We start from the raw sequence: 19,178 nt of genomic DNA, 5'->3' as shown, positions 1-19,178 counted from the left end.
TTCCTGAGGGTTTGGCCATGCGTCCTCTTCCAGCAGCAGCTGGGGTGGGGATGAGGTCCCCATCCCCTGCCTGCTCCTCCGCAGCTGCCAGGCATTCATTGAGCCCTCCGAGCTGCCGGCAAAGTCACCGGCTCACGGGAGCGCTCTCTGCACGCCTGCTGGCAAAAAGCGATCCCCGAGCCGCCAGGAGCCTGCGACTTTTTCAGCGCTTAAACCCGACCCAGCTCATTAGGGCTGAACGAGGGAAGGGAGAGCAGTCCCAGGCAGCTCAGAGGACAGATGGAGGGAACTCACCTCTACCGAGGGCTGGCGGTGTACTCCAGAAGCAGTTTGGGAATTAGGGAGGTGTCTCCCAGCTGCAGCCACAAAGAGCGTGTGGAAGTCTCCCGTGGGCAGACTACCCCCCCGGAGAATCGTTCAAGTGCGAAAAGTAGTCAGGAGGGGAAAGGAGAGGGGACAATTGGCAGAGGCTCCAAAAAGGGGGATCACTGTTGCCCCTGGTCTCTGGTTGTGATTCCTTTCCTGGTGTTTGATGCTCCCGTTTGCAAAAGAGAATCGGGGAGAATAAAACTCATTCTGGCCTGTAGCTGAGGAGACAAAGCGGACACTTGATGGAGCTCGAGTCGAATTTCTGTCAGATGTTGCTGATGCAGCCCTGGGCGGCAGAGCCTGTGCTGAGGCCTTGCCTCCGTGTCTGCTCTTGGAACTGCCGTGGTTCCGGGCAGTGCCGGGTTTCGGGGCCATGGCTGCTGCCGTAGCCCGCACTGCTGTGGGTAAGCTGCTGGAAGCTGCACCCGCCTGCCAAACAGGGGCTTCTGCACCATGTCCTGAACCCCCTCCCGTGGGGATCCATGGGCTGGGGACACTGAGGTATGGCAGCCCACGGCAGAGTCTGTTCCCATCTGCATCCTCCAGGCAGACGAAGGCTCACAGCCCCAGGTAAGTCCCGTGGGGATGCACTTCATGGGTGGCAGCCGCATCCAAGCCAAGATAGTTCCATCATCCTGAAGAGTCTGTTGCAAGGTCTCGGGGACTGTAGGTACCTGCTGGCACACTCAGGTCCCCGGGCACCTTTTGAGGAACACAGTTAGTCTGTGCATTCATCTGACAAAAATGGTGTGTCGGTGTCCACCCAAATGCTGAGGAGTGCACGCCTGTGTAACATGCAGAAAGGAATAATTTTATCAAATAAAGGTCTTTCAAAATCCCAGTTTTCTGGGAGATAACATAATCCCTTAATAATATCTAATATTTAATGGTTACTGTTCATATCACACTGCTACAAAAAAACCCAACACCCAGAATTATGTCTCTTTTTAATTTTTGCTTCTTCAGTCCTGGTTCTCTTCCATTTACTGATTTGTTTTTGGTTTATCCATGATGGCTGCATCGTTACTGTTTTATCTTTTGATAAAATCCCTGAGTGACCAATTCTGCACCTCCCTAGCTGGCTGCCACCAAGCAGATTTTGTTTCTTCTATGCATTTTATATTGTTCTTCCCCCCCCGCCCTGCCAATTCTCAGTAGGAGAGGTAAATAATTCTTCACTGTCCCAGATTACAGTTTGAGAAAAGGGTGAAGACAAAGGTTACTCTTCACTTATATGGAACATTAATGACACATTATTCTTGTGTCAGACTTCAAGCCTTGGTTTTAACCAGCTGCTGCAAATGTACAGAGGTAAACAACAGACTCCATAAACAGTTCAATAGAGAAATCTTGATTTAGTACCTTACAAGACAAAGCAATCAATAATCTATTACACATCTAATCACAGGCATGAAGAGCCCAGCAGCCCTCTGCACAGCATTCCACCAAATAAGAAAGGCGGTTGGAGACCACAGCAAGAGGGACACAAATCACCGAGATTGCAAATGCATGGCTCGGGAGTTGATCTACAAACACAAATATTCAAATTCAACAATCACCTCTTGCTACTAGTGAATCATGCTATTGCTATCTGGAGACCAGTTGCTATGGCAGATAGCTGTAGCGGTGGCAGAAGGCCAAGAATCCTGCCTTTGAAATGTTAACTGAATTTAACTCTTGACTTTTCACAGACTAGGTTCATTATTTTGTGTGACTGTGTCATATAAAATGAGTGCTTTGTCTGCCCTGGGTACCGGCTTGGAAGGGATATTATTAATCAGCAGGACAGCAAAACAGATCAATAACAACTATTTGTCAATAAGGATTTTTTTTTTTTAATACCTTCAAGTCTGCTATGTGATAGCTGCAGTACCTTACAAGACAAAGCAATCAATATAAGGGTGCTTTTTATGCTTTCACTTTTTCCCTTTTTCTTCACTTTATGTAAGTTACATCCAGTTCACAGTTCCTGGACACACTCGGAGCACACCCACCAAAGCAGGCACGATGGTGAGATGCTCTAATTCGAATGGTTAGAGCCTGGGTACAGAAATGCTCCTGCATTTAAGTGACATACTACATTTAAATGAAAATGTAGGCTGCTTTCTGTGATACCCACCAGAAAAATCAGAAGTTTATAGAGACTTGTGCAAGGAATAGGTGTAAATATCAGTTGAAATGTAATTTTGTGAATGGCAGAACTAACTAGACACGAAATTCAGGGACAGGCTCTTCCTTCAGCTGCCTGGAGCGCAGGTCTCGGTCCCTGGTTAAAGGGGAGCTGTGGTTGCATACAATGCACTTTGTTTTATGATCTCAAATCTTTACAGCTGCATCAATAGGATCCCACATTTAGTTTCCAGACAAGTTAGTTAGGTTTGGTAAGTTAGGATTACTGAAATCCAAGGAAACCATCAAATATGCAGCAGTGCCTCTGACATCCTTTCTTTACCATTACAATGAGGGGTTAAGAAGGACACGCACTTGGGAAGTCAATGGAGAACAACAGAACAAACCAGATGGTGTTACTGTGAAGAAACTATCAGAGAGAACAGGGCACACAGATCTGCAGCCATAGTTACAAAGATGCAGATTCACAAATTGTGACAATATGTTTTCTTCCACAAAACCAACAAAGGCATTACTGTTGCAGTTGAAAGTCTTAAGTATAGCAGGCCACAATCAAAATCACAGCAGAGGCTGAGATGGTGACAGTGAAGCTGGGTTGCTGTACACTATTCTTACCCCAGTGTACCCCTTGGGAGTTTTGCCCAATTCCAAGAGAAGGCTAACAACCACATGTCCCTGCAAACTGGTTTGTAACACATAGAATATTTAATGTTCCACCTTCAGAAATCTCAATCTGACTTTCAAGACTTGTTTTCCTCTATTACAGCATTCCATCTTCCAGGAACGAGATCACAGGATAAGAGAGCTCTTGCACCCTCTCACACTTCCCTTCTCAACAGGCTTTTGACTATGTGCTCAGACTTGAAGGAGTTATTTCAGGGAAGAGAAACACAAAAGATTTGCAAAACATGCACTTTAAAAATCATCTTTCATCAATCGTGATTTTAACTGCTGCATCTCCTCAAGATACACTGACTGTAAAATACTTTACCTCTGTACACCACAGATTAAATACCTGAAAACCAAGGACCTCTCAGGTATACCAGTGAAAAGTGGGCTTCATTGAATGAGGAACACCCAGGAACATTTAAAAGGAACCATTTATTAAATCAAACTGTTATTTTAACAGTTACATAAGTTACACAGCATGTTTAAGTCAAAAGATTTCACAAGGAAAAAAAAAAAACTTTAAACTTTTATTATGCAGGCAAAAATAGTACCACACAATATGTACCTGGGAGGGAAGAAGGGAAGGGGAATCTCTAAACATTCAAATAAGGCCATAATTATTTAAAAACAACAATAAAACAATAATAAACCCCCCCCAAAGATCCATTTGCTTTTCAGTGTGTTCAGTGCTGCTAACTATATGTACTTTTAGTGTACAGGTGTGATCGAGGCAGTGATATTTTGATAGCTAGGTTTAATGTTTTAAAACACTATCAGAAGTGGAATAAGGCTCATTAGTACATACAGTTGCCCTTGGAATGTCAATCTCAGTTGCCTTCATCAACTTAAAATTCACAAAGTGCACAGTTAAGATATGCCAAAAAATTGAAACTGCTACTCTACCAACAGCTGCCCATGCTTAATACTTAGTGGTCTATTGGAACAAAGTATGTTCTTTCAAAAGAGATGTGTAAGAAAAGCCACTGTAAAACATTTAGTTCTGAAGATGCACTAGGAGCTCTCTGTAAACTGAAAAGTAGAAAAACATGGATTAATTATGTTAAGAAAAGAATACAAAAAACACTAGAAATGACCATCAAACTTCCAAAGAACAAGCACCACAATGGACATTAGCATTCGATTTTGCAGTGTACAGCAAGGTAATAATTTCACTCTAGCCAATCTACTTCATCAAATTCTGAATCATCTTCTGAATCACTGTATTCCACAGCGATGCGACGGGAGAGGATGGTGGCGACATCGTTCTCAATGCGCTCGTGCTTCGCTTCTTGTTCCCGCTGCTCCTCCACTTTGCGGAGCTGAATACCTGGAGAACATCAGAGCACAAACATGTCACCCTCCTCCTTCACCACTGCAAATGTATTTAGGTCACGATTCACAGAATGCTTTGCAATCAAAAATGAATACACAGGATGCTGTCCTGCTCAGACAGAATCTTTTTTGTCAAGCTTTTAAAGAGAAGAATGTCAGAATTGCAGAGGCAGACAAGATCTGGAGTCCTTCTACTATAGTATCCCGGTTCTGATTTTCCATTAAAATACATTTTTAGTAGCACTCTAAGTGATTAAGCCATTTTTGCTACTTGCATTTTCTAGACTCTTTATTCCTATTTTTAATGAAAGTTTATAGCTATTTGAGTATCCTAACAAGACAGGACCTCTTGTAACTCTGTTTTTTATCATGCAATGATTTGGTTTGGGATAAAGTATTACTTGGAGATCAAAGCTGTGGTAACTCAAGCCTTTGTGTTTTAGGTATGGTTTGGTCAAAAGTGTTTTCAGCAATCACCTAGATTATACCAGCAGGCTCTATTTTCTCACTTTTGCTGACATTCTTTATGCATGTTCATGCACCCCTGTTGTACTCAGCTGTCGTCAACATTTCTTTAGACTTCAATTATGTTATCAATTCATGTGCATATAGACATACAAAAATATTTTGAATTAATGCTATAGCCTATCTGCTGATATTACAGTACCATACAGATTCTGTGCTATGCTGCAGTGCAGGGGAAGAGAAAAAGAATGTAGGACTTGAAACATTTGAGAGATCTTAACTACTGAAAGACGCCCCACCATCAAACAGCAATACACACCAATGTGCGCTCTGATGCCAGTGGGGATTTTCCTGGCCATGGGCACCATAAGCTGAAAGATACAGCTGGCACACACAGCTCCTCATGACATCATCAGGAAAACACTGCCCTGCAGCTCTGCCCTTCCCTTGCACTCTGCCATGGGCACCTTGCAATGCAAAGGCTGCTCCACTACTGCACTGAGATCAGTGTCCAGATCAGATACAACAGCTTGAAGTTCTTCAGCAATGATTTCTGAACATTACTCATATCTTGTAATACAGTGATAGATGATCAAAATTCTAATGCCAATTGATGCCATTTCTCTTTTATCTAATAGTCTGTGAAATGTTTTTGTCTTCTACACAATCTGCAGATGATCAGAAATAGCTACATTTGCAGGTAAACAGAAATGGAAAGATAATCTCCACAGATCATCTACAAACACACGTACTTTTTTCTGTAATCTAACCTACACAGAGAACCAGTTTTGCCATCCAAACTAAACATCTGATAAGTGAAATTACAAACAGAAAAAAAACCTGTCTACTTGGCAGTGCATATGCTGTAGGGGGATAGAAAACAGAAACAGACTTAAGATGCATTCCTCTAACTTCTTACACATGTGAAATATTCCGTGTCTCAAGGTCATGTGTATTTAGCAGGTTTCTGAGATTGTTCTTTTTGCTGCTTAATAGCCAACGTTACCTTTCCGTATTGCTTCCAGCAGAACGCTTCTAGCATCACTGATCACAGGAAGAGTTGAAGGATGGCGTTTGGGCTCAGGAGCAGGAATCACTTGGGATGGTGGAGACGGAGGCATTATGGGTGCATGAGGGCCAGGGACAATGGTTGTGGGAGGAGGGTGCAGAACAGGAGGAGGGTGAGAAAGGTTTGCAACTGTGACAGGGGAGGAGGGTCGAATGCCAGGAGGTGGCAGGGGAGGAGGTGGGGGTGGTGGAGGAAGTCCCTGTACTTCAGCTTGTGGAGGAACTGGGTGAACAGGTAGAGCTTCGCACACCTGGGCGGCTCTAGTGACAGGGGGAGAGGGTTGTGCTAGGGGAGGAGCAACTGGAGGAGGAGCTGGATGAAGAACTCCAGGAGCTATCTGGAGAGGAGCTGGCGGAGGTGGCACAGCTGGGGCCTGCAGAGCAGCTGTGGGAGGGGGTGGTGGAGGTGGGACTGGGGGTGGAGGGGTGGAAGTCATTGCAGCTCTTAATGATGAAGTCGACAAAGCAGATGGAAGAGGTGGTGGTGGTGGAGGAGGAGGAGTGGGGCTCACAAACACCGGTGTTCTGCCTGTTGCTGGTGACTGAGGACGATTTTCTACCAAGCCAGGAGTAGAACTGCAACATCCAATAACAGAACAAAGTTATTAGAGCTAGAAAGTGGAGAAAATAGTGATAGATTAACTTCTGCAACTTTAGAAACCTGGGCATTAAAGAGCATTAAGAGCATGATTTCAGGGTGTTTGTGCACACCTCATAAATAAGGAAGTCTAATTTTCAGTATGGAGCTTGCAACAGGTTTCCAAAAGACCTCTGCTCAAATTCAGCTATTAACCAAATCTAGTTCTTATACAGTGTACCTGCATCTTTATCAAGTTGATTAACTGTTGATTAACAGTTTTGATTCACAGAACTTTAAAACCAAAACAATACAATGCAAACAGTGAGAACAAGTTAATCTAAAATATATATTTAAGGTGTGATGACATAATGAGTGAGACTATTATCAAAGGTCATCAGTACTGGGTACACAGAGGTACAGTTATATGCTAGATACTCATTACAGGACAATAAATAGGTGAACTGAAGAAACAAGAGAGAACAGAAATTTAATTTTCCTGAAAGACCACCAGAAGATTTCTTTAAACTGTTCTGGTAAATTAATCTAAAGAGTTATGCATTTTTGTGTATGATCTCCTAAACAGTAAAAATCATCCTTTTCAAGAGACTAACATCTTGCTGATGTAACAATTCCATCTGTATTAACTATCCCCTTTTCTAAGTTGTACATACCTGACCATAAAGTAAGACTTTTGGTATAAAAAAACAGGGGAGTGACAAAGAAATTTTCACCTCTAGAAAACATTCTATGTATGTATCCACTTCTGAAAAGGTACAAAGAAGTAGGTAAAAAAAAAACACTTTGGGAGAGAGAAGCACTTACAATTTAGCAAATGCAATGAATACATAGTTTTGACAGCTGTCTTACTGCGATATATTCTTCCTTTCATGTAGGCTGAAACACATCTCAGTTGTACAAATTTCCAAAACTCCAAAGCTACATCCTGAAATGCCAACGTATTTCACAGAAGCACTTTCCATATAGTTCTTGATCTTGCCATTTAACTCAGAAGGCAACACGGTCGCAGTCTTGGTGGCAAGCTGAGGCCTGTCTCCACCAGAGCAGCCTATGGGATTTAGATGCCGGCCTTCCCGCCCAGCTCCCGGCGGCCCTGTTCCTGCAGGCACTGCCATAGCCCCTGGGATTCAGGGGCAGCACAGAAATAAGGCTGACAGCTATTAGCAGGGGGTAGATAACCAAACCAGCCCCAAGAGATGGCAGGTGGCCTCTCTGGCTCGTACCTAACGCAGGGAGGCACGGGCTTCGCCTCGGCGGCGCCGTGCATGGGGGGCGGCGGCGGCGGCTCGTGGGGCCTGACCAGCACGCGCTCCTCGGCCCTGCTCAGCAGCTCGGACATCTGGCTGTAGGGCAGGGCCGAAAGGGAATACGAGCCGTTGATGTGGTCCACGTATGCTTGAGATCTGTAGAAAAACAGGGAGAAATGATCCAACTTCACCTTTAGCAGGAGTCAGTATTAGTGCCCTCAGCCACTGTTCTGTACTTCAGTCTCATTCTGAATGCAAGCGTCTTCTCTCCACTAGTGCTGCATATTATACAGTGTGGCTCTTCAATAATTTATCCCACTTTCCCTGTTATTACTTCTAGCAGCTCAAGGGTTTGATTTTGACAGGTATATCAGATAGTTTTTACAGTATGTGGGTGACCTTAGTGTTTATTAGACACGTTATTTTGAGTTAAATAAACACCGCAATACAATCAGAACTACTCTTCTTTTATAACATTCATGAAACATCCATTGATGTGAGAATGGTAGAATTTACAACTGAATAATTTAGCTGAACTTCAGTCAGAGGATCTTTACTCCAATACATACAGAGAACTTGCTGCTTTAATAGACATAGGACTCAATCAATATCTGTTATTGAGTACTAGCACTAAATAAAGATGATTCAACTTGTTAATGACAACTTTAGACACACTTCAAGGATCTGATCAGTTAGTAAATTTTAATTAACTATTCAATTACAGAATTTTATTTTTTTAAAAATCCTGTTAAATTCAGAGCAAAAGTGTTTGTAGAACACTTTTCAACAAGTAGAGCAACACTCAACATTTCCACATACTGCCATCACTGTAGTATCTAAGCCTATTAAATTCTTCAGGAGTGAAAATCTTTCTCATTTATTTCAAAGTATGGTGCTGTTCTGTATCTGAACAACATGTTCTGCATATGCAGTGCTCCCAAGCACTTCAGCATTATTAATAATTGCATTACTAGAACTGAGATAATCAAGGTTTAGGCCAGGGTCCTGGATATAAAACAAGCATGTCTAAAGTGGAACCCAACTTAAAACATAACAAAAGGACAGCAGGAAAGCAGATGTTTCTGCCAATGACTTGACACAGCAGCTTACAGAGATTCTATAAAGCAGTTCCTAGAAAAATGCTAATCACCATAACTTAACTTGTACCCCACTGAGTGAAATGCACTGAGAACATTTTCCATTCTGAATTGAGCTAAGTTTTCTACAAGCAGGTTTTTCTACTTTTCAGGCAACAAACACTCTCTCTTAGAGTTGTCATAATTACTCACCATCACTACTGAGCTTGTTTGAAGGCCTTACAGAGCTAAACAAAATACTCTCTTATGGTGTGCTTTTGACCACAGAAAGATAAGGGAAAAAATTAACCAGTTTTTGGGAGGACAATGAATACTTTTCAATTAAAAAAAAAAAAAAAAACAACAAAACAAAACACCCAAAACCCCCAAACCAAAAATTTATCCCCAAATTGCCTAACATTACTTGTCAGCCCTCTTTGCTATTAGATGTTTCTTGGCTGGTAAAACGGATTTGATTTTGCACCAAGACCAGAAGCATAAGCACAGCAGGTGTTTACCATGTGAAATGCTACTTTTACCCACCAGCAAATACACGCTGTGAAATGAGAATTCAACAGGTTGGATTTTGTAAAAGGCTATAACCAGAAATGTCAATCAAATCATGGATTTGTTCAAGAGTAAAGAGAAGCTCAGCATTCTCATTTGAGTTCCAAGTGGACGTTTGTTCACATCACACACACGATATGGTCTCGGCAGTGTCTGCTTAAGAAAAATCAAGAGGCTGGAACAATGGGGATTTTGTGGGTCAGGACTGGAATGCAGTAACACACCTGGGTGCAAGCTTGCAGCAGTGACACTACACCTTCATCAAGCTGCAGAGGACAGGCATCCTCAAGGATACCATGAGGATACATGGTACCCTGAAAAAACAACAACATAGTAACTACTCCTTTAAGGACACACTAAGAATTTCAAAACTGAGTTTTGGTTAAGCTAAATCAGTGATTTCCAGTGCATTTCAAGGGGAGCAGTGGGGTCTCATCACTGACCATTTCTCATGCATGTTCACTATGCAGTATGAATACACTTCATAAAGGATAGAAAAAACAAAAAGGAACCTTGATTCAAAATGTGAAGCTGGGCCATTAGCAACTTCAATGTGCTTATGTAAGAGGTTAGCATCATCTTCTGCAAGCTCTGGACCTTGGGCTAACTTCTGCCACTCTCTCCGTCTGTCATGAGGTGCCCTTGGCACTTTCTCTGGTTCGTGAGGGCGATCCAGATTCTTCTGCTGTAGGAGAGTTGTGCAAAAAAAACTGACAACTGAGACAGTGTTTTTTAATTACTTGCATATAAACATCAGCCACAAAATTATGAAAAACAATCTCATTTCAAATGCAAGAAAAATTTGCTTTCAGGCTAAATGTAATATGTAGACCAGAAAGACTTGTAAGAGCCAGAAACACCAGACTAGTGGCGAAGAACCTGAATAATATAGAGAAAAATAGCTGTTTAAGTAGCTTTTTATTCTAAGTCTGAAATTAAATGATAAATCTGACACTCATATTTACTTTCTCTACTACAAATGAAACATACAGAATAATGGTCAAATAAAAAAGTACCATTACCATTTGCAAAAGTGCTTGTTTAATTTTAAGAAAATATAGGCAAAATGTTTTATTCCTACTAATTAATTTCTTTCTAGTTTAAATATATCTATTAGAATGTCATTCAAGCTTTTTCACCTGTAAGATTGTTAAAATTTTGTCTTACAAATAAGTGCTCAAGTGAAATTCTTCACTCCTGCTGTATTCCCCCTCCTTTTTTGAGTCACTGCTAGAATACTTACCAGCTTTGGCAAAAGTTGGTTATGTTAAGACAGCATGAAAGCTTTAGGTCCTTCTATATTATTTTACTACTACTGCTATTATTATTATTATTTGTTTAAGTTGGTGGAACTGAATGAATACAAGTAGCTTAAGTTGAATAGATGGCTCTGTCAAGTCTGGATTGCTACTAAAGCACCATATCTGCAAGCAAACCCTTTCTAGGAAGGAACAAAGAGAAGCCATATAAAGTTAACATATGTACCTTCTGCTTCCTCTTTTCTTTTCTTTTGTCCTCTGTGTCCTGCAACATTTTCTCCTTCCACAGATCAAAGAAATATGAAGGATTGGTATAGAACTTCAAACCCTCTTTTCCATCATCCCTGAAATACAGTGACACAAACAGGGCATACTATTTATTTGACAAGACATTAATCCAAACATTAAGAGAAAGCATTGGGCATATGAAGGAATATATATCTCAGACCCTGAAATGTTTTACTGAGGAACACAAAAGAGGTGATCATTGACCTCCTGCACCAACACTTTTTACTATCTTTCCTGGCATTAAAAGTCCTAATTTTAGAAAGATAACTTTAACACAAGCTCCAGACAAAAAAAAAACCAAAACAAAAAAACCATGAGTGTCATAGATCAGAGAACTCCCACTCCAATAACTCAAATCTTGCTGTTAAAATTTGAGCAAATTTGTGTGGCTGCTTATGTTCAGCTACTGATTCAAACTGAATCTCTGGGACAGCAAACTATCCATTTCCATTGAAGATCCTTCTTTCTACACACTTGCCTGTCTGATTTCTTCACATCCAAGTATGTTATATGGTTTAATAAATACAGAATTTAAAAACTACTTTTTCCTACCATGTTACACTGAGTTAACATTTAAATAAAATGGAGTAAAGTTTCAATGCTTACAATGTCTTCTGCTGCTCTCATTCCTCCAGCAGCTTCATAGTTCTCTAGTCTGGCTCCTTAAATATTCAAGTGCTACTCCACGTGACCAAAGTGCCTGGATATATCCCCTCTATTACATAAAATAAGCTAGACATAGTCTTTGATTATTTTGTTTCACTAACCTGTAAGGGGTGAGAATGTTGAGTGGAGGAGGCTGTTCACAAATGTCGTAAGTTTCTTGCAAAGGAATTGGCAGAGTTTTGCGGTCAAACAGCTGCTGGTCTTGAATCGTGGAACTCCGGAAAGCTTTTCTCATGGTAATGTCCTGCAGGGACACTGAAAGGGGATATTGCCATTTAAAAAAATCCCACCAGATATATTTTGTTTGGATTAATCTGGAATTGCCTAATGTTGGTTAAAATATAAAGCAATACTGCTTGCATCTTGGGCCTTTTACAGCAAATACAGATTCATCTAGCACTATTGCCATGGCAAGATATTGTCAGACTGTGTGACAAACATGGCTGTAATGTTCTACCACATTATCCTTTATTTAGATTCACAGGAAATTTTTCTCACCTAAATAGATATCAGAACTCTGTCTCTCCTAAGTAATTCAACAAATTGCATACTGTAGCTGTAAAATATCATTCAGTAGTTCAGAAGTACCTAATAACACTTACCAACTCCATTTCACAATCCTTTTGCTACTAAAAACTGCTCTCTGCCTTGAGGTATAGATTTTACCTTTATGGCATCAGCAAGCCAAACTTTGCATTCCTTGCATGTAGGCAGCAGTTTCCACTGAGGGCCCACTGAGATGCAAACCAGCAAATCACTTAAGCTGATGCTACTGAGATCAATGGGCCTTAATGGGAGGTAACTCTATGTTCCAACACATGAAAATAGTCAAATGCTTTTTAATCTGTTTAATCAACATGAGCCTTCTCTGTCTAATTCAGAGCCACCTTGACTTTTAAGCACAGTCATTAGGAATAATCAATTACCTTTATGTAAGATCCACAGGAAAACAATACTACATGAACACAACACATTAAACAGGGATTTCAACTATTTTTATCCACTCCTGGTAAAGCCTACATATCTTTCTCAATTTCAAAAGAGTTTTTTCTATTTAATTAAAATTTAGATAAAAATTAATGGAAAAGTGACCACAACGGATAAGCTTTGCACTTTTAATTCTGGAAACAGTATACCTATTTAGTCTCATATTTCTCTCCCTCCCTGCTCTTCAGTTACTGCACCTGTGAAGTCCAGGTATGCCTCAAAGCTACCTTTGCAACCAGCATGACACTTCCATTAGATAAAGCAGCAGATCTTTTGATTAGCTAGGGCTCTTTTTAAAATAACAAACAATGCTGAAAACAGTTTTCTGACATAGTAGCAAAGAGTACTTTCAGCACATACATTTCATCTATAAATAATTAGGTTTCTTTTATAGAAACAGGTTGGTAGTAATGCCCCTTCATGCAAGATGAGAGGACAACTCTACCCCTGCCCCGCTATCACCAGGGCCTTTGGTAACAGTTTAAAGAAAAACCTGTTTAAGCTGAAAACTGTTTTTTCACTCGAGTTCCTGTAACACATACAAGTGTACACATACATGTGTACATACACCAAGCTGAATTTCTACTGTGGGATCACAAAGGGGCAGAAAGCAGGATTTTTTCAGAAGGCTTGCAGTTCCTGGAATGTTCTGTCTTCTTACCTAAGCATATTGGCAACATCCTTTGTGAGGCTAAAGATGGGATTTATTTGATTTTCACCTTGGCTTTTGAAGTTTATTACGCTTGGCAAGGTTGTGTATTCCTGGAGAAGTTTCCTCCTTTTTACCCTTAGGTTCTAATTCATCACAGTGTCTTTTATTCTTTTTAATAGCTTTAATTAGCTGCTCAGAAGCCTTTTTAAGTGTGTGAAAGAAGTATTATAATGTCTGAATGTCAGCTAGGAGTCTCAGTTTCTGAAGGTATTTCTGCAGTCATAACTAACCCTATATATTTTGTACCTGTCATGAAGTACGGGTTGTTATCAGCTGGCAAAAGTTCAGTTAGAATAACTGAGGTTTAAAAATTTCAGTCTAAAATTTAAGTCTTAGATCTTTTTATACTTCAGCTGCTTATCCTTTGGGTTGTTGGTTATACAAATAACACCGAATGTACTTGCTCAGAGTTTCTTGGCAATCCTGCAAGATTTCTGTCTGTCATATATCGGAGACATTTCCAACAAAAGTAAAATTTAGTATACTTCTCTTTGAACCTGTGTACATTCTGAAGACAATGATCTTAAATAAATACAGTGCTTTGGTTTAATATTAAAATGCTCACAGAGTATGTGACACCATATTATTGACACTGTTCTACAAACTCCGTATTAGCATTCCATCTCTTCAATGAGCAAGCACAGACAGTCTAATTCATAATTTCCCTCTTCTTGCTTAAAATTCTACATTTTGTACACACATACAGGGGGATAGCACACCAGAAGATAATTAATCAATCAATCAATCCCCAACAATAAGCATAATAATTTTCTCTTTAAACCTAAGATACAGAGCAGAAGGCTTCATGGAAAAGATACTCTCTAGAATTTCAAGGAGCATTTCCTATGCTGATGACCTGTAACAGGCATTCCCTGAAAAGCACACCATTATTCCAACCAACAGAGCACATTAGGGCAGCATTACTCAGGAAACAGAGGGATGTGGCACGCAGCACAGGGAGAATCCTGACATGGATATAATTTGCCTACACAGAGGGATCAGGTAAATCCCACGTCGCACACCCAGCCTAATCCTGGGCTGTGCACGGTCTGGCTTCCAAAGCCACTTGTTCAGCTTGCCAGCTGGCAAAGAGACAAGAGCCCTGCACGGTTTACAGCCTCAGCGGGGGGAAGAGGTGAAACCTGGCTGGTGCACAGCCACCTGGCTCTGGCTGAGTGACAAACTGGCACTGCAAGGGGACCGGGCAGACAAACAGCTTGTATGAATTCAGGTGTGAGCACAGACGAGCAGCTGAAGGAGGAGTTGGAAAAGCTGCAGGCATTTGACTTGATGATGGCAAATTTAGGCTTCCAGTTGTTTAATTCCTAACTAGCACCAAAACTTTTTGTACAGCCCAAGATCCTAAATTTGATATGGATATATTTTTCTGACAGTCCACCTACTACACCACTTGTGCTCACTGTAATTAACAAAAAATGAGGTCTTAAATAATTTCCTTAAATGTTGAGATATTCACAATTTATTTTGAAGATTCATTCAACAATCTAAACAAATGCCTGTTTGTCTTTATTGTGTCTGTTGTTTGGATTGTATGAAAAGATGTATTATATCAGCCAATCTAACCCTCTGTGCACAACAATATTTTCCACATAAGCAAAAACTATCTATCAGAAAGCTAAACTGTCAACCTTTTGTACACTTGGTTTTGAAAAAGAGATGCCAGTCCATTTTTACTTATAATCAACAACACACTTGGCCGGGGGGGGGGTATTTAAATTGTACTCTGATGAGATACAATGAGTGTGTTTCTTTTGGGGTAAAGTAAAAAATACATAAAAGCACATCTGTAATGTGCATACTAAATAATGTTTTATCTCTTGGCAAGCATCTCATTAAACTGCAATCCCCAATTTGTAGTAAAAGTCAGGTATAGAGCTCACCAGAGCACTGACAGAAAGCAGCTACCTTTAACTTTTCAAATACATTAATCACTACATTTTACTTCACCAGAAGAAAAAAAAAGTTACTAGATTTATTTTTATTCTTTCACAGTCACTCAATTACATAACTTATGATTGAGTTCTAGGCCAAAAAATACCATTTTCCTAAAGACAGTAAATAAAGAAATCATATATATTCCTCTTAGAAACTTGTTCTCTTAATACTTTTTGCAGAATTTCATCCTGGTAACTTTCAAGACTGTAAACTCTTGAATATCACAGCTGTGACTCCCTGCAGAACTAAATGACTAGGGGAAATTTCATACAAATCAAGGGACTTGGTTGCCCTATACAATTCCCTTTCTCTGTTCAAAATCTTACCCAGCAATTTGAAAAGTGCAAAGAGGAAAGAACGACACTCTCAAACAAATAACTTAGTTGTAAATTTCCCACTAAAGGTAATTAATTGGTAGGGAGTGGTGCTGTTGAAAAAGACACTGCAATCTCAAAGTCTGATTTCTACCTTATTTATTTTATACTTTTAATGATTATCCATTTAAACAATGACCAGAATGCACACATATTAGGTTTCTCTGCTATCAGAATACTCTGACTGAGGGTTTGATAGTTGGTAAAGAGAGAGATTATTTCTGTAGATGAGACATGACTCTTGGGCTTTTCCCCTACACAAGAAATAGACATTTTCTCAAATACTGTTCTAAAAAATTCCAAAACAGCTCAAGAACTCTGGATGGAGAATGTATGTAGCTTAACTACTACAGGTAAACAAAAAGAAGATGTAAATGTTAGAGCAATCATTTTAGGAGGACTCAGAAGCTGCTTCAAATGCAGCATGTAGAACAAGTAAGCTCTATTAAGATGCGAATTACCCATGGGCATCAAGCACTGAATCTGCTGGTTAGTTTCAACAAAACCACCACATCGTTTAACAAATGGTATTTTGTCCACATCCCTGTTTTTATACACAAAAGATGCACTATCATGGTCTTACCATGGAACTATTAAGCCTTGGACACACTAATTTAAAACTGATTTACTTACTAAATAACCCACAGATTTAATCAAGGGCCTAAGAAAATTGGAGAAGGAACATGGAGAGCAGTTGAAGCCCAGCCCACCTGCTCAGAACCTTGAGAGGGAGACACACTCAAATCCAACTTTCTTTAAGTAGCAATGTGCAAGGAAAAGAGACTTGCTATATAATTCAACAGTCTTTACCTGCCTTGGAGTGTAAAATTTCTAATGAATGAACTGACAATAGTGTTACTCTCCACTTAATATAGTACATGTGGAGATCATGACCCAATTTTTATGTGCTCCCTGTTCTTAATTTAGATTACATTTATACTCTTTTATACTCAGCAAAATCTTCTTCAGAGGCTAAAGACAGTGAACTCACCCTTAAACTGGGGTTAGCTACCCTTTCCTTCTAAGTCTCACAGTGGGCTGAGTATCCAGACTGTTAAGTTGACCAAGTCTCCCATTTCCAGCAGTATACAGACCACAATTATCTGTCAAGCTTTTTAAATTTCTCCCCACCAAATGCTACCTCTCTTTCCCCATAGCAAAACAACAAATCTGTTTATGGCGTTGGTCCAGCCAAACTTCTGAACTACTATTGTTTTAACGACAGGGCAATATGTATAGAATATTTAGAAAACAACTAACACATTTATTCAAAGGCAGAAGCCTACTGAAACACAATTCACTTTCCTGAAATGTGCCAGGCTGCTCACCTACAGCACTTCTGCCATTAGGTTTATTTAAGTTGCTTGTCACAGTTGTAACAGATATGCTATGGAAATCAAGAATTTGATACACTGCTTTTGGATTAAAATCCTCTCTGGTTTGAGGTTTAAATAGAATTAGGCAGCTCACAATGAAAGAAGCACTAAATTAATACCGAAATAGTCTGATAAACTCTGAATTTATGAATTTTCCTTCATGACATTATTTATTTCTGAGTGATACAAAACTATTTTCCAATACCCCGTGACACTATACATCAGAACTGTACCATGTATCAGCATTTCAAAAAAGAACCACATAATTGTTAAAATTAATATTCTTTTCAAAACTCTCAGATTTCTACAACTATGCCATTTTTCACTTACTATTTTTCACTTACTTACAACTATACTCAGGATTTATTTTCTCACCTATGAGGACACCTTATATTGCAGGGCTAGTGAAGCTGTTGACCTTAGTTCAACTTTATAGCAAGAATGTGTTTTCTCAGTCCAAAAAGGACCCCAAATACTACTCTTGGATACATATGGGTTTGTTTCCCATACAATTGAAATAAAGTTGAGTTTACTGATGGAAAGCTGAGGATTTCTTTTTGTCTGCATACAAGTTTGTATCTTCTGAGGGGAAACCCCACATGTATATGAAAATAAGAAAGCATTTTCTAAAATCTATTAAAATATGAAATTAATAACATTGAGAAATCAAGAATTTGAAAATAGTGTAATAATTCAAAGCAAACCAAGTTGATAGCAACTTTTCTGTGACAGAAAAATTGTGCATGAGGAGTTAGACTCCTAAAGACGCAATCTTAAACCTTGGTTTTATTCTTTCACGGAGATGCTGTAATAATTCAAAATGAGAGAACACACAGATTGTTCAAACAAATTCAGAGCTTTTTATCACTCTGACTATACCAGAAACATCTTGCCAAGTATCTGCGTCTCGTTTAGTGAATCTGACTTGGGCTGTTTTTGTTCATGCCACTTAGCTTTAAATGAATCTTAATTTCTTTCTCCTGTGTAATAGCATGGGCCCAAAGGAACCCATTAAATCTTCTATTACTGCCTCCTGGCAAAGAGCAGATGAGACTCATTTCACAAGTATATCCCATTTTACTCATGCTGTTAGCTGAGTAGAAGTACTGAAAGTTGCTTAATTCTTGCACAGAGAGTTAAAAAAGGTAAATTCAAATATTCTCCCCCTTCCCTCCCCTTCATGCATTAACATCCTTCAGCTATTCTAGTCCACACCAGGACTAAACCTAAACTATTTGTGATGGATTTCTAAAGTCAAACCCAAAACAGTATACTGAAGGAAAAAAGTTTCCTGATCCCTAACTTTTAACGAAATAGAATATCAAATGTCTCCTCATCTCCTTTGTCCTCATCTGGTGACTCATTCCAGGCAGACATTTGTGAATAACGAGCACTGGGTACAGCTCAGGGACTGGATATTCTTAGGTTAATCAAAACAGTAATTTAACAGCTCCTGACACTGAGGACTGCATGTGTCCCTCTGAAGTACAAGCAGTCACTGCTATTCTATGGTGTGAGACACAAATCCAGGGGATCAGGTTCAAATCACCCTGAGCCACGCTGGACTTCACTGTGTAGACCTATTCCCAGCCCTGTTTCCTTAACTGCAGTCTGTACCTTTCTTTAGCTATACAGTTCAGCAAACACTACAGCATGCACAGTTCTGTGAAAATGTGTTGGTATGGTGCATTGGGGACTACACACTATTTAAAACTACTTCTAGCAATTCTCTAACATCAAACAGTTACGGATTTTTGGTCCTGAAACCTAGAGCCAAACTTGTAAAAGGTCTTTTACACAGCATAGTACAATTTTCTTGCTATTGTGTAATATCCCTGGATGCTTTAACTCAATGGCTTAATATGATCTCTCCATTCTATGGAAATGTGAATGATTAACATATTAGATATATCAACATACATCCCCCTCTGATTTAAACCAAAACTAGGCTGTCAAGAGTAAAGGTGGAAATGCCATTAACACTCCAGAGTGTTACACTTTTTACAAGATTACAACTGCTGACAATTTATTATCATGCA

General features: G+C 39.8%; 1 protein-coding gene and 1 long non-coding RNA gene across 4 annotated transcripts in view; one reads left to right on the top strand and one right to left on the bottom strand.

Annotated features, from left to right (window-relative positions):
- Nucleotides 1-659: 659 nt before the first annotated feature.
- Nucleotides 660-5,595, top strand: LOC132325234 (uncharacterized). Its single transcript, XR_009485855.1, has 2 exons — nucleotides 660-939; nucleotides 3,266-5,595. It is a non-coding gene; the product is annotated as an uncharacterized LOC132325234 (long non-coding RNA).
- The window catches only part of WASF1 (WASP family member 1), an 87,275-nt gene continuing 71,678 nt past the window's right edge, over nucleotides 3,582-19,178 (bottom strand). For 2 of the 3 annotated variants that reach the window (XM_059842307.1, XM_059842308.1), the window contains exons 4-9: nucleotides 11,836-11,989; nucleotides 11,007-11,124; nucleotides 10,034-10,206; nucleotides 7,855-8,034; nucleotides 5,972-6,609; nucleotides 3,582-4,495 (exon numbers count right to left, since the gene is read on the bottom strand). In XM_059842307.1, the coding sequence (XP_059698290.1) occupies nucleotides 4,338-4,495; nucleotides 5,972-6,609; nucleotides 7,855-8,034; nucleotides 10,034-10,206; nucleotides 11,007-11,124; nucleotides 11,836-11,989 (1,421 nt within the window). In that variant the 3' untranslated portion in view covers nucleotides 3,582-4,337. The remainder of the gene's footprint in view (nucleotides 4,496-5,971; nucleotides 6,610-7,854; nucleotides 8,035-10,033; nucleotides 10,207-11,006; nucleotides 11,125-11,835; nucleotides 11,990-19,178) is intronic. The other variant, XM_059842309.1, reaches the window with a different exon arrangement.

This window comes from Haemorhous mexicanus, chromosome 3 (genome assembly GCF_027477595.1).
Source record: "Haemorhous mexicanus isolate bHaeMex1 chromosome 3, bHaeMex1.pri, whole genome shotgun sequence".
In the NCBI taxonomy this organism is placed as follows: Eukaryota; Metazoa; Chordata; class Aves; order Passeriformes; family Fringillidae; genus Haemorhous; species Haemorhous mexicanus.
The sequence above is the reverse complement of the archived record's forward strand: the minus strand, read 5'-3'. Positions and strand labels throughout refer to the sequence as shown.